Below are 21,866 nucleotides of genomic sequence, written 5' to 3'. Positions count from 1 at the left end.
ATAGTGAGTAGTTTGAGGTGTCTCGGTGTAAAACTTGACAATAAGTTAATTTTTGAGGAGCATGTTAATTCATTAGTGTCCAAAGTTAACTTTACATTGCGAAAGTTATACAGTTTGGATTTATTTTTACCTCTTAAAATGAGGATACGTGTTGTACATGCAGTTGTTATGCCCGTTTTTTTGTATTGCCTAGAAGTGTTCTCCGGTAGTTTTGGATATGTGTTAAGAAAACTGAGATTGCTTTTTCATCGTGTTATTCGGTATGTGTTTTCTGTGAAGTGGTACCATCATATATCAAATTATGTTATAGATTTTCTTGGGTGCACATTTGAAGACTTTATAAACATTCGAATTTTGGTTCACTTTTATAAAGTCTTTAAAATTAGGGAACCGTTATTTGTGTTGGATTTATTCTCGTTTTCTAGGTCAACGAGAAATCCCCAGATACTTATCCCCAGGTTGACATCCATTCTTGAAAGATCTTTTTTCGTAAGAGTTGCCCGTGCATATAATGCACTACCTGTGTCTTTAAAATTGTTTAGTTATTCCCCTATAACTTTTAATAAGAAACTTTGTGAATATGCTAAACTTTATGACATATGAGCTTGCAATATTTAATATATTTATTTTTTTAGGTATGTTTTAGAGTAGTTTTTGAAAGAGTACGTATCATAAAGTGGTGTTATTTATATACATTTTCTTAAAATAAGTTTTAGTTTTATTTATTTATTTTATTTATTTATTTTTTTTTTTTTTCTTTAATGTATATCTTTTTGTAATTATGCTTTTTTGTTGTATAGGTTATGTTTTGTTTTATTTGTTTATTTATATTTTATATACTTTATGTTATATTTTGTAATATGTGTCCAAATATTTATAATTTTAATTTTATTATACATTATAATAGAGTAGTATCCTGTTGTTGTATTATTGTTAGTATATTAATGTTAGAAATAAGAGAATTGTTTTGAGTAGTATTTAAAATGTTGATTTAAGTAACTGTATAAGGCCTTTGTAAGGCTTAGTTACATATGAAAATAAATAAATTAAATTAAAAAATTAAAATTTTCCTAAACTTCTAATACATATATATCGGGCGATAAATCATAAATAAACTTTTGCGAAGTTTCCTTAAAATTGCTTCAGATTTAAATGTTTCCTATATTTATACCCTTCACCACTACTGCGGTACAGGGTATAATAAGTTTGTGCATTTGTATGTAACGCCAAGAAGGAAAAGTCTGAGACCCATCGTTTAGTATACCGATCGTCTTAGAATTAAATTCTGAGTCGATTTAGCGATGTCCGTCCGTCTGTCTGTCTGTTCATGTATTTTTGTGCGCAAAGTACAGGTCCCAGTTTAAGTCCGATCGTCCTCAAATTTGGCATAGGGTCGTTTTGGGGGAACAAAGACGATCGCTATTGATTTTGGAAAAAATCCGTTTAGATTTAGATATAGCTGTCATATATATTTATCCCTGATCTGGTTATAATTGGCGTGTTTATCAACCGATGTCCTTCAAATTCCGTGTATCCGAATATTTTATGAGTCTCGAAAAACTTGCAAAATATTATCCAAATCGGTTCAGATTTAGATATAGATCCCATATATATCTTCCGTCCGATTTAGACTCATATGGCAACAGAAGCCAAAGTTTACTACCGATTTTCGTGAAATTTTGCACAGAGAGTAGAGTTGGCATTCTACCAATGCTTGGTAAATTTGATTGAAATCGGTTCATATTTAGATATAGCTTCCATATATATCTTTCATCCGTTTTGCACTTATATGGCCTCAAAAGCCAGAGTTTTGCCCTGACTTGCTTCAAATTTTGCACAAGGAACACGTTTAATAGTATCGCTAAGTGTGCCAAATTTGGTTGAAATCGGTTCAGATTTAGATATAGCTCCCATATATATCTTTCGCCCGATTTACACTCATATGACTATGGGGGCGAAAGTTATACTCCCATTTATGTGAAATTTTGCAGAGATTGCAGAATTATTATTCTAACTATGCATGTCAAATTTAGTCAAAATCGGTCCAGATTATATATAGCTCCCATATATACATACACCTGTTCGCCAGCTTTCCGCAATGAAGATGTTAAGGAGGTCTTTGAATTGAACTAAACATCGAATCGGGTAGCTGTCATTGATTAAAGAGAAGTTGACCACCTGTGAGTTCACAGTTGACTGCATGGTCTATGTATGCCTGATATCACGGACTGCCACAATACCTAACCTATCATTCTATGCAATTGAAAGTGACCCCGGTATGAAACATAGATGGCGCTACTACAATTAAATCCATGTGATCTATTGTTAGCCCTTACCTTGCTGGAAAGAAATTTTAGTTGAATGAAAAGGTAATCGCCGAATCTGAGGCTTATTTTGAGGCAAAAGAAAAATGAAGGGTTAACGCAATGAGTGTATAACAATTGAAGGGATTTGAAGCAAGTGAGTCCATATTGCGATGTGAACCAAGCCTGGAAACTGTTTAATTTAACTTGATATATTTTTTCTGGTCCATATTTCTGTCATATTCACTGTATCATCAGTATCTTTTATGTTTTTGATTTCCATATTCCCCTTAAAAAAGAAAAAATAATAATTTAATATTATTTATGAAATTTATATTTTAATACATCAACATTGTTGTTTGTAAAAGCTGTATATGTGAGAATTAGCATAAAAGAACTTAACAAAAAAAAAATAAAGCCTATTGGTAAATATAACAGCTGAATTATGTTTTCACAGATGTTGGTACTTTCGGCAATCCAAATTCATCAGTTTCAATGGCATTCTGTAACAAAAAAATATATATAAAATCTTAGTTAGTATATTTTGTAGGTTTTAAATTTTCTATAGAAATAAAATTTTGAAATAAATTTTTTTCAAAATTTTCTATAGAAAAAAATTTTTGACAAAATTGTCTATATTGTTTTGTTTTGTTATTGTTGGTTTTGTTCTTTAAGCATTGTTGTTGTTTTTTTATTTCAGCTTAAAACCATACATTGACTAAACTACAAGAGTAGCTTAACCAACAGAGGAAAAGAATGTTTGTCAAATTTATTTGGGCAAAGCCCTATAGACTGCAAGATGGTTGGATGGACGCACGTTTCGGAATTACCACATTCCTCATCAGCATCCTCTACTTGCAGCAAAACTATCAACCAATTATCAGAATAAATTCAGGCAGTTTATTAAACCCAACAAAAACCACACTTGAACCCTCCGAAAAAAGGTTTTACATTGATAGCCGGCTTATGCCAAATAAATTCGAAACAAACATATCTCTTTTCCTATGCCACTGTCAAATCATCGATTTGAATTCACATGGCTGGGTTTATTTTGAGCGTGCCTCCTCTTCTTTTTCCATTTGTTTTGTTTTGTTATTGTTGGTTTTGTTCTTTAAGCATTGTTGTTGTTTTTTTATTTCAGCTTAAAACCATACATTGACTAAACTACAAGAGTAGCTTAACCAACAGAGGAAAAGAATGTTTGTCAAATTTATTTGGGCAAAGCCCTATAGACTGCAAGATGGTTGGATGGACGCACGTTTCGGAATTACCACATTCCTCATCAGCATCCTCTACTTGCAGCAAAACTATCAACCAATTATCAGAATAAATTCAGGCAGTTTATTAAACCCAACAAAAACCACACTTGAACCCTCCGAAAAAAGGTTTTACATTGATAGCCGGCTTATGCCAAATAAATTCGAAACAAACATATCTCTTTTCCTATGCCACTGTCAAATCATCGATTTGAATTCACATGGCTGGGTTTATTTTGAGCGTGCCTCCTCTTCTTTTTCCATTTGTTTTGTTTTGTTATTGTTGGTTTTGTTCTTTAAGCATTGTTGTTGTTTTTTTATTTCAGCTTAAAACCATACATTGACTAAACTACAAGAGTAGCTTAACCAACAGAGGAAAAGAATGTTTGTCAAATTTATTTGGGCAAAGCCCTATAGACTGCAAGATGGTTGGATGGACGCACGTTTCGGAATTACCACATTCCTCATCAGCATCCTCTACTTGCAGCAAAACTATCAACCAATTATCAGAATAAATTCAGGCAGTTTATTAAACCCAACAAAAACCACACTTGAACCCTCCGAAAAAAGGTTTTACATTGATAGCCGGCTTATGCCAAATAAATTCGAAACAAAAGAGAATATGTTTGTTTCGAATTTATTTGGCATAAGCCGGCTATCAATGTAAAACCTTTTTTCGGAGGGTTCAAGTGTGGTTTTTGTTGGGTTTAATAAACTGCCTGAATTTATTCTGATAATTGGTTGATAGTTTTGCTGCAAGTAGAGGATGCTGATGAGGAATGTGGTAATTCCGAAACGTGCGTCCATCCAACCATCTTGCAGTCTATAGGGCTTTGCCCAAATAAATTTGACAAACATTCTTTTCCTCTGTTGGTTAAGCTACTCTTGTAGTTTAGTCAATGTATGGTTTTAAGCTGAAATAAAAAAACAACAACAATGCTTAAAGAACAAAACCAACAATAACAAAACAAAACAAATGGAAAAAGAAGAGGAGGCACGCTCAAAATAAACCCAGCCATGTGAATTCAAATCGATGATTTGACAGTGGCATAGGAAAAGAGATATGTTTGTTTCGAATTTATTTGGCATAAGCCGGCTATCAATGTAAAACCTTTTTTCGGAGGGTTCAAGTGTGGTTTTTGTTGGGTTTAATAAACTGCCTGAATTTATTCTGATAATTGGTTGATAGTTTTGCTGCAAGTAGAGGATGCTGATGAGGAATGTGGTAATTCCGAAACGTGCGTCCATCCAACCATCTTGCAGTCTATAGGGCTTTGCCCAAATAAATTTGACAAACATTCTTTTCCTCTGTTGGTTAAGCTACTCTTGTAGTTTAGTCAATGTATGGTTTTAAGCTGAAATAAAAAAACAACAACAATGCTTAAAGAACAAAACCAACAATAACAAAACAAAACAAAACAAATGGAAAAAGAAGAGGAGGCACGCTCAAAATAAACCCAGCCATGTGAATTCAAATCGATGATTTGACAGTGGCATAGGAAAAGAGATATGTTTGTTTCGAATTTATTTGGCATAAGCCGGCTATCAATGTAAAACCTTTTTTCGGAGGGTTCAAGTGTGGTTTTTGTTGGGTTTAATAAACTGCCTGAATTTATTCTGATAATTGGTTGATAGTTTTGCTGCAAGTAGAGGATGCTGATGAGGAATGTGGTAATTCCGAAACGTGCGTCCATCCAACAATCTTGCAGTCTATAGGGCTTTGCCCAAATAAATTTGACAAACATTCTTTTCCTCTGTTGGTTAAGCTACTCTTGTAGTTTAGTCAATGTATGGTTTTAAGCTGAAATAAAAAAACAACAACAATGCTTAAAGAACAAAACCAACAATAACAAAACAAAACAAATGGAAAAAGAAGAGGAGGCACGCTCAAAATAAACCCAGCCATGTGAATTCAAATCGATGATTTGACAGTGGCATAGGAAAAGAGATATGTTTGTTTCGAATTTATTTGGCATAAGCCGGCTATCAATGTAAAACCTTTTTTCGGAGGGTTCAAGTGTGGTTTTTGTTGGGTTTAATAAACTGCCTGAATTTATTCTGATAATTGGTTGATAGTTTTGCTGCAAGTAGAGGATGCTGATGAGGAATGTGGTAATTCCGAAACGTGCGTCCATCCAACCATCTTGCAGTCTATAGGGCTTTGCCCAAATAAATTTGACAAACATTCTTTTCCTCTGTTGGTTAAGCTACTCTTGTAGTTTAGTCAATGTATGGTTTTAAGCTGAAATAAAAAAACAACAACAAAATTGTCTATAGAAATAAAAAAATTGAAAAAATTTCTAAAGAAATAAAAATTTGACAAAATGTTCTATGGAACGCATACGGAAGATGTTCCCACGTTGCCTTCGAATGACACTCAGTGTCGACCCATGTCGTATGTAGTCCTGCACTGTTTGGATGTCTTCGGTGTCCTTTGGCTATAAGTCGACATAAACCGACATCATACTCTTAACGAAGTTAGATATCAACATTACACCTCATATAAACAACACAAAAAATCGATTAGCCGAATTAGAAAATTCGTTTTGCCGAATTAGGGGATTAAGCATCAATTAAAATCCACGAAATCCATAAATCGAGTAATCGACTAACGATAAGAGTTAAATAATTTGCAGGTACTTTTTGGAAGTCTACTTATATGGAAACTGGGCTATCATGGGCAAAGACATTTTTGCGAGTAATACATCAGAACGAAAGTCCTGCATTTTCAGATATATTCATTAGAAATTTATCAAGTTTACTCATAAAAAAACTATTGAAAGACTATATCCCTCTTGTCTATATGGAGTGAAATATATCAAAATTACCTTGCCACCCGGTACAAGACTATCAGCTCCGGGTTCTCTATCTGGTGCCGAAGGAGCTTTGACAACATCATCTAAATAACTCGTGTCATCATCTAAAGCAATTTCATCGCCCAAGGCATCTAACTCAGCTTCTAGTTCATCATCGTCCACTTCGGGCATACCATATGTACGTCCCATAACTTCTTGTACATCATCGGCCTGCTCCAACATATCGGCCATATCATCATGTATGTCTTCAATTTCTTCGATATTGATTTTTTTAAATTCTTTTTGCATTTGTTTGACACCAGCCTTCATAGCAGTGACTGTAGCTTGAGTGTCTTTCAACGATTGTGCAGCATAGTTGGCCTGTTCCATATTGAAAGATTGATTGCGTAAAGCTTCAGCTTGTTGTTCATAGCTGGAAAAAGGAATGCATAGAAATATAAATTATAAATAAAATCTAGAGAGCAGAGCCAATTTCAAAGGGTAATGAATAAACAAAGACGCCCAAATTCGTATATTGTAAATACGAATATGGGCTACACTTTAGTTTCTTGGAAATAGAGCAGGAAATGTCGTTTTCCGTTGGATATACTTACGCCTTCTTTTGTTTCAAAACTCTCATTGCCTTTTGCTTCACAGAATTTTTAGCCGGGCCATCTCGCATTTTTGACATTTGTTCGCGGTATTTACGTAGCTCATTTTCCAGCTTGTTAACTTTTTCTTCAATATTCGAGGCTCGTTCATCAACCTGAATGAAAAGGGGAACATTAAATATAAGGAATTATGGGGGGAAACTTGAAATCATGAAATTAAGTTATTACTAAGGCTCGTTTGTTTCCAAGTTTATAGGTAAACGTTGAAAATATAGAATGGAATTGGAATATAGGGAGAATTATCTTCAAAACTGAAATACAATTAATGGAACTCATTGCGAAAGAAAGATTTAGGAATGGGTGTCTTCAAATCATGAAATATTACTTTAGTTTCAAATTCAAATAATATGGAATGTGCACTATGATCCAAGTAGAACGGATGAGCACGATTCAAGAATATGACCACTATAAGATATAAAACTTTCCTACGGGAACACAAAATTTTGTGTAAAACTTGGTTTATCATGAAACCAATTACGCTACGCAGGATGAAGTTAATTATTAATACCTAAAATCTTGAAATCTAAAAAGTTGAGATCATCAGTCATCATCAATATCCCACAGCTAAAACTTACTCCTTTAATACAATCATTTATATTTGGTGGTGGTGCCTTTTCTTTTCCTCGACCAAATAAGCGATTCATATTCTAGGTTGTCTTATTTAAATTGAAATTCTAAATAGAATTATTCTTTATTATTTAGCAAGTTTAATTCCAATAAAAAGATGACTAATGTTTGTGTGTATTTATTATGATTGACAAAGCTGTCAAACAGTGTTGCCACATCAATTTTTTTTATTAATTTATCTGATATGTAAACCTGTAACCGGATTAAACAACACAATAAATACAAACGTTTGAAAAATGTTAAAATTCAAAATTATTTCAAACTTTTTCTTAAACGATTGGGGTAAAATTTAAGATCGCGTTGTTAAGAAAAAGCTGATATTACACTCACCAGTAGATTTTAACACATACTCAACAATTTCTCAACTACAAAGGTTGGTATTAAGCTTGAAATTAGCCGCTAAAATCAAAAATAAATATATAAAAGCAGAATGACTATTTTTGCAAATTTTATTATAGCTTGGTGGGTATGTTCCAAAGCAACCATTGAAAACGTTTATTTTCTTTAAAATAAACTATTAAAGAAAAGTAATCGTGAAAATTGCTATTTTAGAGCGATAATGCCAACTTGGTACCGACGTGAGACATATTCAAAATGAACGTTGTTGGAATATTTCTCAAGCTAAACAAAGCTAACCACACATCTGTCTGAAAGAGAATACCAAAATTTTATGGATAATTTATTCATACTCGAAAAGAAGTGAATGCTATCATAAGGCCGGTACTATGTTCATTCTTGCGATCAATTTTTATAGAAACCATTATTTCGCACATAGAAAGCGGTGTTTATTTAGGTAACAGGGAGCGCTATTTAACAGGGCGGGATATTGAATTAAGTTGGTGATTGCTGCTTGCTATTATTTATTTATTTACATTTTATTTTTCCTTGGTCAATTAATCTGCTACTCCTTTGATCCTTTGTATATTTTCGGAACAAAAATATGATCCGTGTTTGCGTTATAAACCCATACAAATAGTTTTAATAAATAAATTATTTCTTAATTCACATTGCAAATTGCGCCATGCTATAAACGTCAGTTTTTCAACTCGAAAAAAAGTACCACAAATGAAAAAAATTCCCTAGTTTTTCTCATTTTTTTTTTTGTTTTGTATGGAGTTTCAACGCGAAAACCGAACAGAGTACCGGCCTTTAATGTTTATTATAGTTTCTAAAGTTGTAATAAATAAATAAAATAAATTAAAATAAATATCTTATTAAACATATCAATGAAAAAAGAGTATCAATAAAACTTTAAATATCTTAATCATGGCTTTTAAACATTTTAATATAGATAATTCGGTTTTGTAAACAATTCGTGGTGGCCTGCGTATTAAAGTAAGTAGGAATTCACAAAATCACAAATTAAACTGATGATGGGATGGAAAATAAAGTGATGACGCAATGCACATATTTATCCAGAAGTTGTTGATATGGAAAAAGATCAAGGTTCTACCAATTTTAATTGGTTTCCCAAGGCATATTAATATGCCTTGTTGGTTGCCTTTGAAAGTTTTCTTTCCTTTGTCGATAAGCCACCATCATTTTTTCATCGGTCATTTTCTTAATGCTTCCACGAATGTAGCATCCAAGGATTTTAGTTTTCTGCAAAAAGATTAGAGTTTGTGTTCTTCCATTTCGGTTCATATTTCAGTTTTTATTTTGACTTACCAGTTATTATGGACTATTCGAAGTAATTTCAGTTTATTGCCAAAATTTTTTTTCCAACATTTTTTAAAAATTTTCAAATGCTACAACTTTTAAGTTTGAGGGTACGCATCATTTTCAGCGTATATTTAACTTGATTTGAAAAGGCTTACATTCAATTCGGTTTAAAATATTTTTTGAACTATTTCCAAACGGCAAAAGTGTTGACGAAATATTTGAACATTTTTTGAAAACGATTAGATAAAACTGTGAAAAAATACTACTATTAAATGGTAAAAAAAAAAACACAAGTATATACAGTAGTAAGTTCGGCCGGGCCGAATCTTAAATACCCACCACCATGAATCAAATATAATATTTTCTTTTGAAAATTTCACAGATAAATGTAAAGATTTTTCCTATGAAGACTAGATCAGATCCCTGCCAACATTTTTTGAATTTGGGGAATCTTTTGAGAATCCCCACTACGTCGAAAACAATCATATACGACATCAAAAACTCGTCGGAAAAGCGCCGTCACTATTGAGAAGTTGTACCACGCCAAGTTACTACAAAAATGTTTCGCATGAGTGCAATTATTAGGTGCCTTTATAGATCAATTTAGAACGACGCCAATAAGGGACCCTCCAAACAATCAGAAAAAGTGCATTTTAAGATAGTTGTAAAAGAATCATTGTGGTCGAGTAAAACACGTTTGTTTAGATATTTATTAATTTGATTAAACATTTACAAATTCTTAAAAATATAACATTTATACCACTATCACATTACATTTAACATAATTTTTGGCATTAATGATGATGTTGAGTTACAAGTAGCGAGTTACATGTTGCTGCGTCTATCAACCAGTGTTTTTATTCCATGGAGGCAGCGTGTCTGTAAAATATCTGAAAAACAATCACTTTATTCCATTTGGAAAATCACCAAATTGTTCACCAATATACCTTTCACAATTTTAAGCGTATAATCTATGTTTTCAGAACTTTATTTTCGTTTTTATTTAATTAAAATATAACAAGCTGGTTGCGCTTGACGTTTCACAAAAAAATGGCTTTTTTTAACAGTAGGGATGGCAAATTACTTGCATGTACTTTTTGATGTACCTTTTCATGATGGTTGAAGTGACATTTACGAGTCTGTGGTAACGATGAGGTTGAAATGGAACTTTGAAATGCTGGCAGGGATTCTGAATTTATAAGAACTTTTTTTGTTTGAGTTTTAGAGGAATCATAAACATCTCTTGTAAGTGCAAGAAAATGATGAAATAACGCCTTGATTTTAAATTTAAAATCTGTGAATTGTCATCCCAATAAAATCTGGAAATTTTGCATTCTGTTTCAAGCAATTTTCATGATCAGTGCGCCTTCTATACCCTCAGTAAGTGAAATCGGTCTATATGGAGGCCTTATCAAATGGACCGATAAAATGATTTACTTTGTTATGGGTCTAAAATGCCAGTATATTTTCAATTTGTGGCAAATCGGATAAAAACTACAATTTCTAGAAACCCTAGGAGTTAAATCGGGAGTTCGGTGTAATGGGGGCTATACCAAAACATGGAAGGATACACACAGTATTCAGCACATTTAATTGTAGTTCTAGAATCTAGACCCCAAATCGGAGGGCCGGTTTATAAGGGGGCTATATCAAAAACTGTACCGATACTCAATATATTCGGCACACTCCCTTATGGTCCTAGAATACCCCCACTTTTCCAATTTCAGGCAAATTGGATAAAAACCTCGGATTCTAGAAGCCCAAGAAGTAAAATCGGGAGATCGGTCTATATGGGGGCTATATCAAAACATGGACTGTTATCACCATTTTCGGCACATCTCTTTATTTTCCTAGAATACCTCTATATTTCCAATTTCAGGCAAATTGGATAAAAACTTCGGATTCTAGAAGGCCAAGAAGTAAAATCGGGAGATCGGTCTATATGGGGGCTATATCAAAACATGGATCGGTACTCACCATTTTCGACACACCTCTGTAAGGTCCTAGAATACCTCTAGATTTCCGATTTGAGGCAAATTGGGTAAAAATTACGGATTCTAGAAGACCAAGAAGTAAAATCGGGAGATCGGTCTATATGGTGGCTATATCAAAACATGGACTGGTACTCACCATTTTCGGTACACGTCTTTAGGGTCCTAGATTAGCTTTAGACTTAAAACGTCAGATAAATTGGACTAAATCTACGGATTATAGAAGCCCAAGAAGTACAATCGGGAGATCGGTCTATATGGGTGACCGATACACCCCATTTTCGGCACACCTCTTTATGGTCCTAGAATACCTCTAGATTTGCAATTTCAGGCAAATGGGATAGAAAATACACTTTCTAGACGCCCAAGAAGCAAAATCGGGAATCAGTCCATACCCTGCCAGCATTTCAAAGTTCCATTTCAACCTCATCGTTACCACAGACTCGTAAATGTCACTTCAACCATCATGAAAAGGTACATCAAAAAGTACATGCAAGTAATTTGCCATCCCTACTGTTAAAAAAGCCATTTTTTGTGAAACGCCAAGCGCAACCAGCTTGTTATATTTTAATTAAATAAAAACGAAAACTAAGTTCTGAAAAAATAGATTATACACTTAAAATTGTGAAAGGTATATTGGTGAACAATTTGGTGATTTTCCAAATGGAATAAAGTGATTGTTTTTCAGATATTTTACAGACACGCTGCCTCCATGGAATAAAAACACTGGTTGATAGACGCAGCAACATGTAACTCGCTACTTGTAACTCAACATCATCATTAATGCCAAAAATTATGTTAAATGTAATGTGATAGTGGTATAAATGTTATATTTTTAAGAATTTGTAAATGTTTAATCAAATTAATAAATATCTAAACAAACGTGTTTTACTCGACCACAATGATTCTTTTACAACTATCTTAAAATGCACTTTTTCTGATTGTTTGGAAGGTCCCTTATTGGCGTCGTTCTAAATTGATCTATAAAGGCACCTAATAATTGCACTCATGCGAAACATTTTTGTAGTAACTTGGCGTGGTACAACTTCTCAATAGTGACGGCGCTTTTCCGACGAGTTTTTGATGTCGTATATGATTGTTTTCGACGTAGTGGGGATTCTCAAAAGAGTCCCCAAATTCAAAAAATGTTGGCAGGGTATGGGCGCTATACCAAAACATGGAGCGATATTTTCGGTACACTTTTTGATGGTCCTAAAATACCTCTAGATTTCCAATTTCAGGCAAATTGGATAAAAACTACAGTTTTTATAAGCCCAAGACCCCAAATCGGAAGGTTGGTTTATATGGGGACTATATCATAACTTGGACCGATATAGTCCATCTTCGAACTTGACCTGCCTGCAAATAAAAGACGAATCTGTGCCAAATTTCAGGACGATAGCGCCATTATTGAAGGCTGTAGCGTGATTACAACAGACAGACGGACATGCTTATATCGTCTTAGAATTTCTCCCTGATCAAGAATATATATATTTTATATAGTCGGAAATCGATATTTCGATGTGTTACAAACGGAATGACAAACTTATTATACCCCCGTCACCATTCTATGGGTATAAAAACATAATTTGTTTTCCAAAATTACTTTGTGCAATGAAGTTTGTGGTCAATTGGAAGAAGTAAACAAATGTGGAAATTTTTTGATAATTACCCACAAACACAAGGATGAACAATTTTCGTAGGTAACGCCATATCAATTTGATAGTGAATCCCATCTTCAACATTAGTTCAAATCGCCTTGCATATTGCTTGCCTTCAACAAATTTTCCAATGGGTTTGCAGCTTTAAAATTAAATTTAATTTGAAAAGTTGTTGCTACTATGTTGAGAAATTGTTACTAACGTGTTGAATTCTACTGTTGAGGGTAATGTCTGTTTTTTGCTGAGAACGCGATTTTCTCAACAATTTCTCAAATTGAATTCTAAGCTAATTCTTTGAAAATATGTTTGAAAGCGTATTGAATATAAGCATTTCTCCAATGCTTGTGTTTATTGGGCGTATTGAATATAAGCATTTCTCCAATGCTTGTGTTTATTGGGTGGTTGAACTTACTTCATGAACGCGATTTTCTAAACGTGAATATTAAGCTTATTATTTGAACATATATTTGAAAAACAGTTGAATTTTAATATTTATCAAACGTTTGTGCTGACGCTCTCTACAACTGAGTTTAATTTTTGCTCTTCTTACAAATACTCTATGGACTTTGACAATTATGACAATAATGGTTGCAATTTATCGGTCTATGGTAGTTGGAAAATACAGATATTAAAGAACAGCTGATTGAAATAAACTAAATTATTTGTCAATCAATTCGGTGTCAGCGTGAGAGAACGTTGTTCAAATAAAAGTCGTCGCTAGAAATTAATTTTAGGAATTATATACTCGATATTATCGTAAAATTGTGATATGTATGCGTGATGCAAATGAAAAAATATATTAATTAAATAATTCGTGTGATGTGAAGGAAAAGATAAAATGCAAGAAAGTGTAACAAGTGTTGGTGTTAAAAAAAGAACAAATATAAATGTTAATCGATAAAAAATAATATATTGCAAACAAGAGTCCTTGCTCATGGTGTAATAATAGTTGATACAAAAAGTAAATAAAATATAAAATTCATAGTCATGCGTCCTTTGTTAATCAAGGTTTAAAGTTTTTGTCTCTTGTTACACCATCCATCGTTCTAAGTTCTGACGTTTTGCCCAATTGTTATACATATATACTCCCACGGCCCTGAAAAATTGCAAGGAACATTCACGTTCCATAGGGAAGTAGTAGGCGTGTTAACAAGAAGTTGAAATACATACCAACAGTTACAATGACGCAGATTTTGCTAAATTGCTAGTGGAATAAAAGTAGAAAGAAAAAATTGCTAAACTTCTCGCTTTGTATTACATGCATCGCCACTGATACATAACGAAACGCTAACAAAATCTCAAACAAAAAACAACCCACGCAGTCATTTACTTTCCTTCCCTTGGCACGATAAACCGTGCTGTTATTGTCGTGACTGTCCCATTTTCCCCCATTTCCATTTTCTATCACCACCTGTCAGTGCAAATTCTTGCTGTTGATATTGAAACATGGTGGAAAGCTCAATGATTTTGGCTGCTTTACATGGTGACGAGACAATATATGCCGATTTAGGCAATGTTGCGGAAGAAGATGACGATATGGACACAACGTCGACAACATTAATGCAAACGATTATGTCCACAGTGATGACCACAACAACAAAGGCAGTGTCATCTGGCCTTAACGATGCCATATCATCAACAACAGCGGCACCAGATCATGACCCGACTGTGTCAATGACTAATTTTTATCCAGCTTTGGTTCAATGTTTCGGAATTATAATTTGTGGGTAAGTTTGATTTGTATGTACTTAAGTGAACGTAGGTCTCCAATATGGTGAGACCTAAGTCGTTTCTCTCCCTATTACGAAATTGTAGTTCCAACTTAGAGCACAGGTTATTCTAATGTATTTCTGAAGCTTCTTTGCACAGCACCCAACACAAAGTTGGAGTTGAAAATTTGGGCAAAATCAGCGGCCCCTAAGTAGTTCTAATAACAGATAAAACTGAAAATAGTCAGATATGATCAGGATGGTATTTAACTGTTGTGTACGTTATATACAAAAGAAGCAGGAAACTCTTGCCCGGCCCCAAAGCAGTTAACACGAATTTGGTGTTCACAATTGGGATAAAAAGCCATGGGGTAAAGTTGAAAATTTTTGTCAAGCTGGATTTTCAAGAAAGCTAATTCAGAGTATATTAAGTGTGCAGAATAGTAGCCCCAGGAAAAATGGGTTCCAAAAAAGACAACAAAAAATTCAACTTATTTTGAAGGTTTTAGGTCATCAATTGAAAAAGATCCACCGGTCTGCTTAATAAGTAGACGCTTCTTTGCTTCTCACGGGCTGCATGCCAGTTAGCTGTAGAAATACTTGCGCTTTTGGACCTGATTATAAATACCAGTAGCATAGAAATGCTGTGCAATGTGAGGTAGTTTGTTTTCGAAATTGTTAAGCTATCGACTCTAACATTTAATTAGGAGTCCCAATCAGCGTTGCCAGAATTGTTTCACCAAAAACCGTGAAAACCCATGCCCAAAAAAATAGCTAAAAAAAGCTAAATTTTTTTGTATCAAAAGTCAAATTTTTGAAAGGGTGTGAAGATAAATTCGCGAGTTAAATTCGTGATTTGTGTCTTGGCTAAGCAAAATTCAAATTTGAGGAACGAATTTAACTTGTGGAACGCATTCCAAAAAATAGGTTTTCTTAAAAAGAGGCAAATTTGTGGTGGAAAAACTGCCAAACACCGTCAGTTATTTTATGTGTAGTCATATTATGCATTGGTGGTTTTATATCGTCGAAATATTTATCCATAAGAGATAACCGCTAATAACTCTAAAGTCATATAAAAATGTCAATATATCCTGAAGTAATGGACATAAGATATTAAAATACAATAATAAAAACATCTAAGGGGTACCAAAATAAGATTCTTAAATAACTTCAAAAATCTCGTCCACAGTATTTGCGATATAGTGTCATCAGATATCGGCTATATATAGCCCCGATATTGGATCTCCTATATCTACGAAACCATTTGAGAGGAAACGGTCGGTCTTCAACAAGGAACATTTAATTCACCGATCTTATTCAATGTATTTTTATCCGATATAATCAAGAAAATTCGAAATAGCATCTCTTATGCTGACGACATTGTAATATATTACGCTGACAATTCAGTGGAAGGGATTAACGATGGGCTTCAAAGCTTATTTGATCGAGTTGAAAAATATACTATAGATTGGAACATGAAAATAAACACGGACAAGTGCGAGACAATATTATTCAGACCGCCTGTTAATAAATGTAATTATAACATAAGGAAAAACTGGAAGCTTTTTGGGATCAAATCTAATAGATATGACTCCACTATTTGGGTATACATCTAGATAAATTCCTATATTACAATGATCACATAATAGAGTCGCTTCTAAAGGCTAGAAATGCATTTTTCAAAGACAAATTCCTAAAGGGTGATTTGTTAAGAGCTTGATAACTTTTTTTTAAAAAAAAACGCATAAAATTTGCAAAATCTCATCGGTTCTTTATTTGAAACGTTAGATTGGTCCATGACATTTACTTTTTGAAGATAATTTCATTTAAATGTTGACCGCGGCTGCGTCTTAGGTGGTCCATTCGGAAAGTCCAATTTTGGGCAACTTTTTCGAGCATTTCGGCCGGAATAGCCCGAATTTCTTCGGAAATGTTGTCTTCCAAAGCTGGAATAGTTGCTGGCTTATTTCTGTAGACTTTAGACTTGACGTAGCCCCACAAAAAATAGTCTAAAGGCGTCAAATCGCATGATCTTGGTGGCCAACTTACCGGTCCATTTCTTGAGATGAATTGTTCTCCGAAGTTTTCCCTCAAAATGGCCATAGAATCGCGAGCTGTGTGGCATGTAGCGCCATCTTGTTGAAACCACATGTCAACCAAGTTCAGTTCTTCCATTTTTGGCAACAAAAAGTTTGTTAGCATCGAACGATAGCGATCGCCATTCACCGTAACGTTGCGTCCAACAGCATCTTTGAAAAAATACGGTCCAATGATTCCACCAGCGTACAAACCACACCAAACAGTGCATTTTTCGGGATGCATGGGCAGTTCTTGAACGGCTTCTGGTTGCTCTTCACTCCAAATGCGGCAATTTTGCTTATTTACGTAGCCATTCAACCAGAAATGAGCCTCATCGCTGAACAAAATTTGTCGATAAAAAAGCGGATTTTCTGCCAACTTTTCTAGGGCCCATTCACTGAAAATTCGACGTTGTGGCAGATCGTAAGTCTATTCATGATGAAATGTCAAAGCATACTGAGCATCTTTCTCTTTGACACCATGTCTGAAATCCCACGTGATCTGTCAAATACTAATGCATGAAAATCCTAACCTCAAAAGAATCACCCTTTATTTTACTCGAAAATAGTAGATACTAGAGTAAAAATAATTATGTATCAATATTTATTTATATATTAGATTGGGTGTCAGAAAGTTGAATTACTGGTAGTGATAACTCATAACAATCATCAATTTTTATAGTGTGGGTGGTTAATATTAATAAATATATGTGTATATTATTTTTTAAATAATACCACACTATTTGAAAGAGATAAAATGATTGATTGCTTTTGTTTGTTATTGTGATGTTGCCATTTAAATTTTTGATCATATTGGGGTTAATGGCCGCATTTTTGCTGTCGTTGGTTTTAAAACAAAACAAATATAAACTATAAAATGACCTTGAACTTGAAAACGAAAAACAAATTCTTATATCTTAAGATATATGCGCATATACGAGTATATGTTTACCTTCTTCGTTTTTTGTTTATAAACAAAATTGAGAATATAGTACTTTATATAGACCAAAGAAGAAGATCCATCTAAGAAGTTCATAGAGTTTTACCAGCAATTGCAAAAACCTTAATGAAAAAGTGAAGTTGTTAAGAAAAATACATAGTGCACGGCGAGGAATTCAAAAGCGGTTCGATACGTCTATGAGACCGAGATTCATTCATAAAGATCCAAATAAATATTATACACACAAAAAAAAATTTTCTGATTCAATCACGAAATTAATTGATCCAATAATTTTTTAATTGAAATGTCTTCAATCACGAAAATAATAGTATTAATCACAGTTTTAATTGGGCATAGAAAAAATTCTTGATTAATAAAATAATTGATTTCATTAGCAAATTTCAATTAATTTTTTAATTGATTCAATTAAAAATTTAATTGATGTTGATTGCAAAACTCAATTAATTTTTTAATTAAAAAAGGTCAATATTTTCAATTACTTTCTGAACTGGCTTAGAGTTTTTATTTGGAATAACAAATGATTGTTTGAAATGCATTTTTAATTATAAAATAAAAAAATTGTTCATCACTTTTTTTAACTGACTTAGTCTTTCGAATTTGATTAAAAAGTTAATTGTATCAATTAATTTTTAAATTAATAATTTTAAAATTTTCAATCATTTACTTAATTAACTTAATGTTTCTACCTTGATTAAAAAGTTAATTGTATCAATTAATTTATTAATTGAAAACATTTTCAACTTCAATTAATTTTTTGATTGGAAATATTTTGGTGATATTTTCTTCTGTGTATTATAATTATATAAATATTATTTATTGTGTATTTTACCCCCAGTTGCATGAAGCTCTGTTAGATAACGAACTTTTTAACCTAACAGTGGACATATCCCTGTCATCTTGCCAATATATTCCATAAGACAGTTAGGAACTTAACTACCGAAGATTTTTCAGTTAAAGCTAACCGGAAAGAAAATATTTGAAATTTACTGTCTGTTAACTGGCAGTTAAAGCCTAACGGAGCTACATGAAAATGATCGTTAATCATAAAGTATATATGGGACAAAATTAGAAAGAACAGCATTTGCTTCTATGACCATCAGCCATACAGATTTATATAATTAATAAAAGATAATAAAATCGCTATTGTAACGTTTAAAGTACGATACGAATTTGAAGATTGTATTGAAGTTATCTGTTCTAGAATTACTAAGACTATCCATTTCTTTATTATTAAGAATTGCATTGTGATACTGTGTAATAGATCTGCACGTTTCGATTATATGTTTAACATGGTATATTTGACCGCACTTTGGACAAAATTGGTTTACATTCTTATATAGAAGATGTTTATGTGTTGCGATATCATGTCCCATCCAAAGACCTTATAATATCCGTACTTTGTTCTTTTCGATGTTTGTTGGGTAGATCGGAGTAATATCTCCAGTTATGGTGTCTTGGTATTTTAGTTTAGTCTCACAAAGGGGCCTTAAACGCTTTATCACACTTGGAATGCAAGATAAATTGCCGGTTAAACAGTTTTGCATACCTTTACCGATCATTCAGTCCCACATCGCCAAACTAGGGATACAAACGTCAAAACTTGACTTTTCGATTAATCGACTTTTTATCAAAACAAAAAATAGTCGAAAAAGTGAAGTCGATTTTTGGCCAGGTACTAATTTGATTAATCGCCTTTTGATATATTTCAAAATTGTTAAATCGACTAGTTATAACTTTCAAAATCTACCTTCAATTGTGACTAAAATGGACTCCTAAAGGGAAAGATGAAAAGTTGGCTTTGCCTTAAATCGGAAACGTGGTGTAGAAATATTTTCTAAAAACGGTATCCAGTGCTCCAGAAATAAAGTTTGACACAAATTTTAAGCCAAGTGTGATCAGAGTAGAGAATGAAAGTTGCGCCGCTGATTTTAGCCGCCTCCGACACTTTTATGGCAGTCGAAGCCGCCGTCAAATATGTCGGCACATCTCGACTCAAATTTAGCCGCCAATTAATCAAAAATATATATTAAAAATATAACACGTATATACGGCCGTAAGTTCGGCAAGGCCGAATCTTATGTTCCCTCCACCATGGATTGCGTAGAAACTTCTACGAAAGACTGCCATCCACAAATTTCAACTCACATGGTTGTTAAATATCATATACTACCACCACGTACCAAATTTCAACCAGATCGGATGAATTTTGCTTCTCCAAAAGGCACCGGAGGTCAAATATGGGGATCGGTTTATATGGGAGCTATATATAATTATGAACTGATAGGAACCAATTCCTGCATGGTTGTTGGATACCATATACTAACATCACGTACCAAATTTCAACCGAATGGGAAGAATTTTGCACTTCCAAGGTGCTCCGGAGGTCAAATCTGGGGATCGGTTTATATGGGGCCTATATATAATTATGGACCGATATCGACCAATTTTTGCATGGGTGTTTGAGGCCATATAGTAACATCACGTACCAAATTTCAACCGAATGGGAAGAATTTTGGTCTTCCAAGAGGCTCCGGAGTTCAAATCTGGTGATCGGTTTATATGGGGGCTATATATAATTATGGACCGATATGGACCAATTTTTGCATGGTCATTAGAGACCTATACTACCATCATGTACCAAATTTCAGCCGAATCGGATGAAACTTGTTTCTCTTAGGGGCTCTGCAAGCCAAATCGGGGGATCGGTTTATATGGGGGCTATATATAATTATGAGCCGATGCGGACCAAGTTTTGCATGGTTCGTAGAGACCGTATACTAACACCATGTACCAAATTTCAGCCGGATCGGATGAAATTTACTTCTCTTAGAGGCTCCGCAAGCCAAATCGGAGGATCGGTTTATATGGGGGCTATATATAATTATGGACCGATGTCAACCAATTTTTGCATGGTTGTTAGATACCATATACTAACACTATGTACAAAATTTCAGCCGCATCGGATGAAAAATGCCTCTCTTAGAGGCTCCACAAGCCAAATCTGGGGATCGGTTTATATGGGGGCTATATATAATTATGGACCGATATGGACCAATTTTTGCATGGTTGTTAGAGACCATATACTAACACCATGTACCAAATTTCAGCCAGATCGGATGAAATTTGCTTTCCTTAGAGGGTCTGCAGCCAAATTTGGGGGTCCGTTTATATGGGGGCTATACGTAAAAGTGGACCGATATGGCTCACTTGCAATACCATCCAACCTACATCAATAGCAACTACTTGTGCCAAGTTTCAAGTCGATAGCTTGTTTCGTTCGAAAGTTAGCGTGATTTCAACAGACGGACGGACATGCTCAGATCGACTCAGAATCAGAGAATGAAGCCGACCCATTTTTGTCGGCGGCGGTTGGCATTAAATTGTTGAACCCGGCGGCGGAGGCTTGACGGCTAAGCCGATATAAATTAGTCTATTCGGCGTCGGGCAATTATACATTAAAAAATAAATTTTAAGTTACGCGAATGGGAATCAGATTAGTTGTACAACCAATCTTACAATCAAATGTCCATATCATTCACATTTTCTGAGCTAAATGTTTGCAAAATTATTATAGCAACTCGATCCTGATTGACTGTGGGTGGAGGATTCAAAATTGTAGCCAAAAACCCAACAGTTATTAACAAATATTCTCGATTTAAATCAATATTTTTGGTGAATTGGCGGCTAAATTTAAGTCGAGATGAGTCGACATATACGGCGGCGGCTAAAATAAGCGGCGCGAATCGGCGGCTTCATTCTCTGCTCAGAATTTCACCACGACCCAGAATATATATACTTTATGGGGTCTTAGAGCAATATTTCGATGTGTTACAAACAGAATGACAAAGTTAATATACATACCCCCATCCTATGGTGGAAGGTATAAAAATGGATTAATAATTGTTGTATTTTCTGCGATAATTTCGCAAAAATCTTGCTCAAACGATTTGAATGATATGTAAATTTGATTGTAAGATTGTTTGTACAACTTATGTCATTACAATTCAGATAACCTCAAGAGATCAAGTTATCCGTGTCAGATGTCCCTTGATTACAGATGGGACAGACGTCTACTATGCTGCTATCACTCCTGGATAGAAAATAGTTGAGGCAAGTTCAGTACCTGAGCCAATGCTCTGCAGACTTTTCTGG

The 21,866-nt window shown here is 34.0% G+C and overlaps 2 protein-coding genes and 2 long non-coding RNA genes across 4 annotated transcripts in view; 2 read left to right on the top strand and 2 right to left on the bottom strand.

Moving 5' to 3' along the window:
• Positions 1 to 2,614: 2,614 nt before the first annotated feature.
• Vps60 (vacuolar protein sorting 60) lies at positions 2,615 to 7,786 on the bottom strand. Its single transcript, XM_075305320.1, has 4 exons — positions 7,601 to 7,786; positions 6,969 to 7,120; positions 6,388 to 6,787; positions 2,615 to 2,806 (listed from the first exon to the last, which is right to left on the bottom strand). Exons 1-4 carry the CDS (start codon positions 7,667 to 7,669, stop codon positions 2,747 to 2,749), a joined length of 681 nt encoding a protein of 226 aa, XP_075161435.1. The 5' UTR covers positions 7,670 to 7,786; the 3' UTR covers positions 2,615 to 2,746.
• A 2,201-nt stretch (positions 7,787 to 9,987) lies between these two features.
• LOC142236864 (uncharacterized) lies at positions 9,988 to 10,496 on the bottom strand. Its single transcript, XR_012722237.1, has 2 exons — positions 10,262 to 10,496; positions 9,988 to 10,204 (listed from the first exon to the last, which is right to left on the bottom strand). It is a non-coding gene; the product is annotated as an uncharacterized LOC142236864 (long non-coding RNA).
• A 1,209-nt stretch (positions 10,497 to 11,705) lies between these two features.
• LOC142237091 (uncharacterized) lies at positions 11,706 to 12,232 on the top strand. The gene is made up of 2 exons (XR_012722335.1): positions 11,706 to 11,936; positions 11,994 to 12,232. It is a non-coding gene; the product is annotated as an uncharacterized LOC142237091 (long non-coding RNA).
• Positions 12,233 to 13,631: 1,399 nt separating this feature from the next.
• anchor (integral membrane protein GPR155 homolog anchor) overlaps positions 13,632 to 21,866 on the top strand; it is a 78,917-nt gene continuing 70,682 nt past the window's right edge. Inside the window, exon 1 of the mRNA XM_075304133.1 lies at positions 13,632 to 14,693. Coding sequence (XP_075160248.1) covers positions 14,413 to 14,693 — 281 coding nt within the window. The 5' untranslated portion in view covers positions 13,632 to 14,412. The remainder of the gene's footprint in view (positions 14,694 to 21,866) is intronic.

This window comes from Haematobia irritans, chromosome 4, assembly GCF_050003625.1.
Source record: "Haematobia irritans isolate KBUSLIRL chromosome 4, ASM5000362v1, whole genome shotgun sequence".
Taxonomy (NCBI): Eukaryota; Metazoa; Arthropoda; class Insecta; order Diptera; family Muscidae; genus Haematobia; species Haematobia irritans.
The sequence above is the reverse complement of the archived record's forward strand: the minus strand, read 5'-3'. Positions and strand labels throughout refer to the sequence as shown.

Excerpts from the sequence above, each read along its gene's own strand:
- Vps60 (XM_075305320.1), bottom strand. The coding sequence starts at position 7,669 with ATGAATCGCTTATTTGGTCGAGGAAAAGAAAAGGCACCACCACCAAAT. Across the intron at positions 7,121-7,600 it reads TAAATGATTGTATTAAAGGA|GTTGATGAACGAGCCTCGAA; the intron begins GTAAGTTTTAGC and ends CTTTTCATTCAG. Across the intron at positions 2,807-6,387 it reads GTCTTGTACCGGGTGGCAAG|AATGCCATTGAAACTGATGA; the intron begins GTAATTTTGATA and ends TTTTTGTTACAG.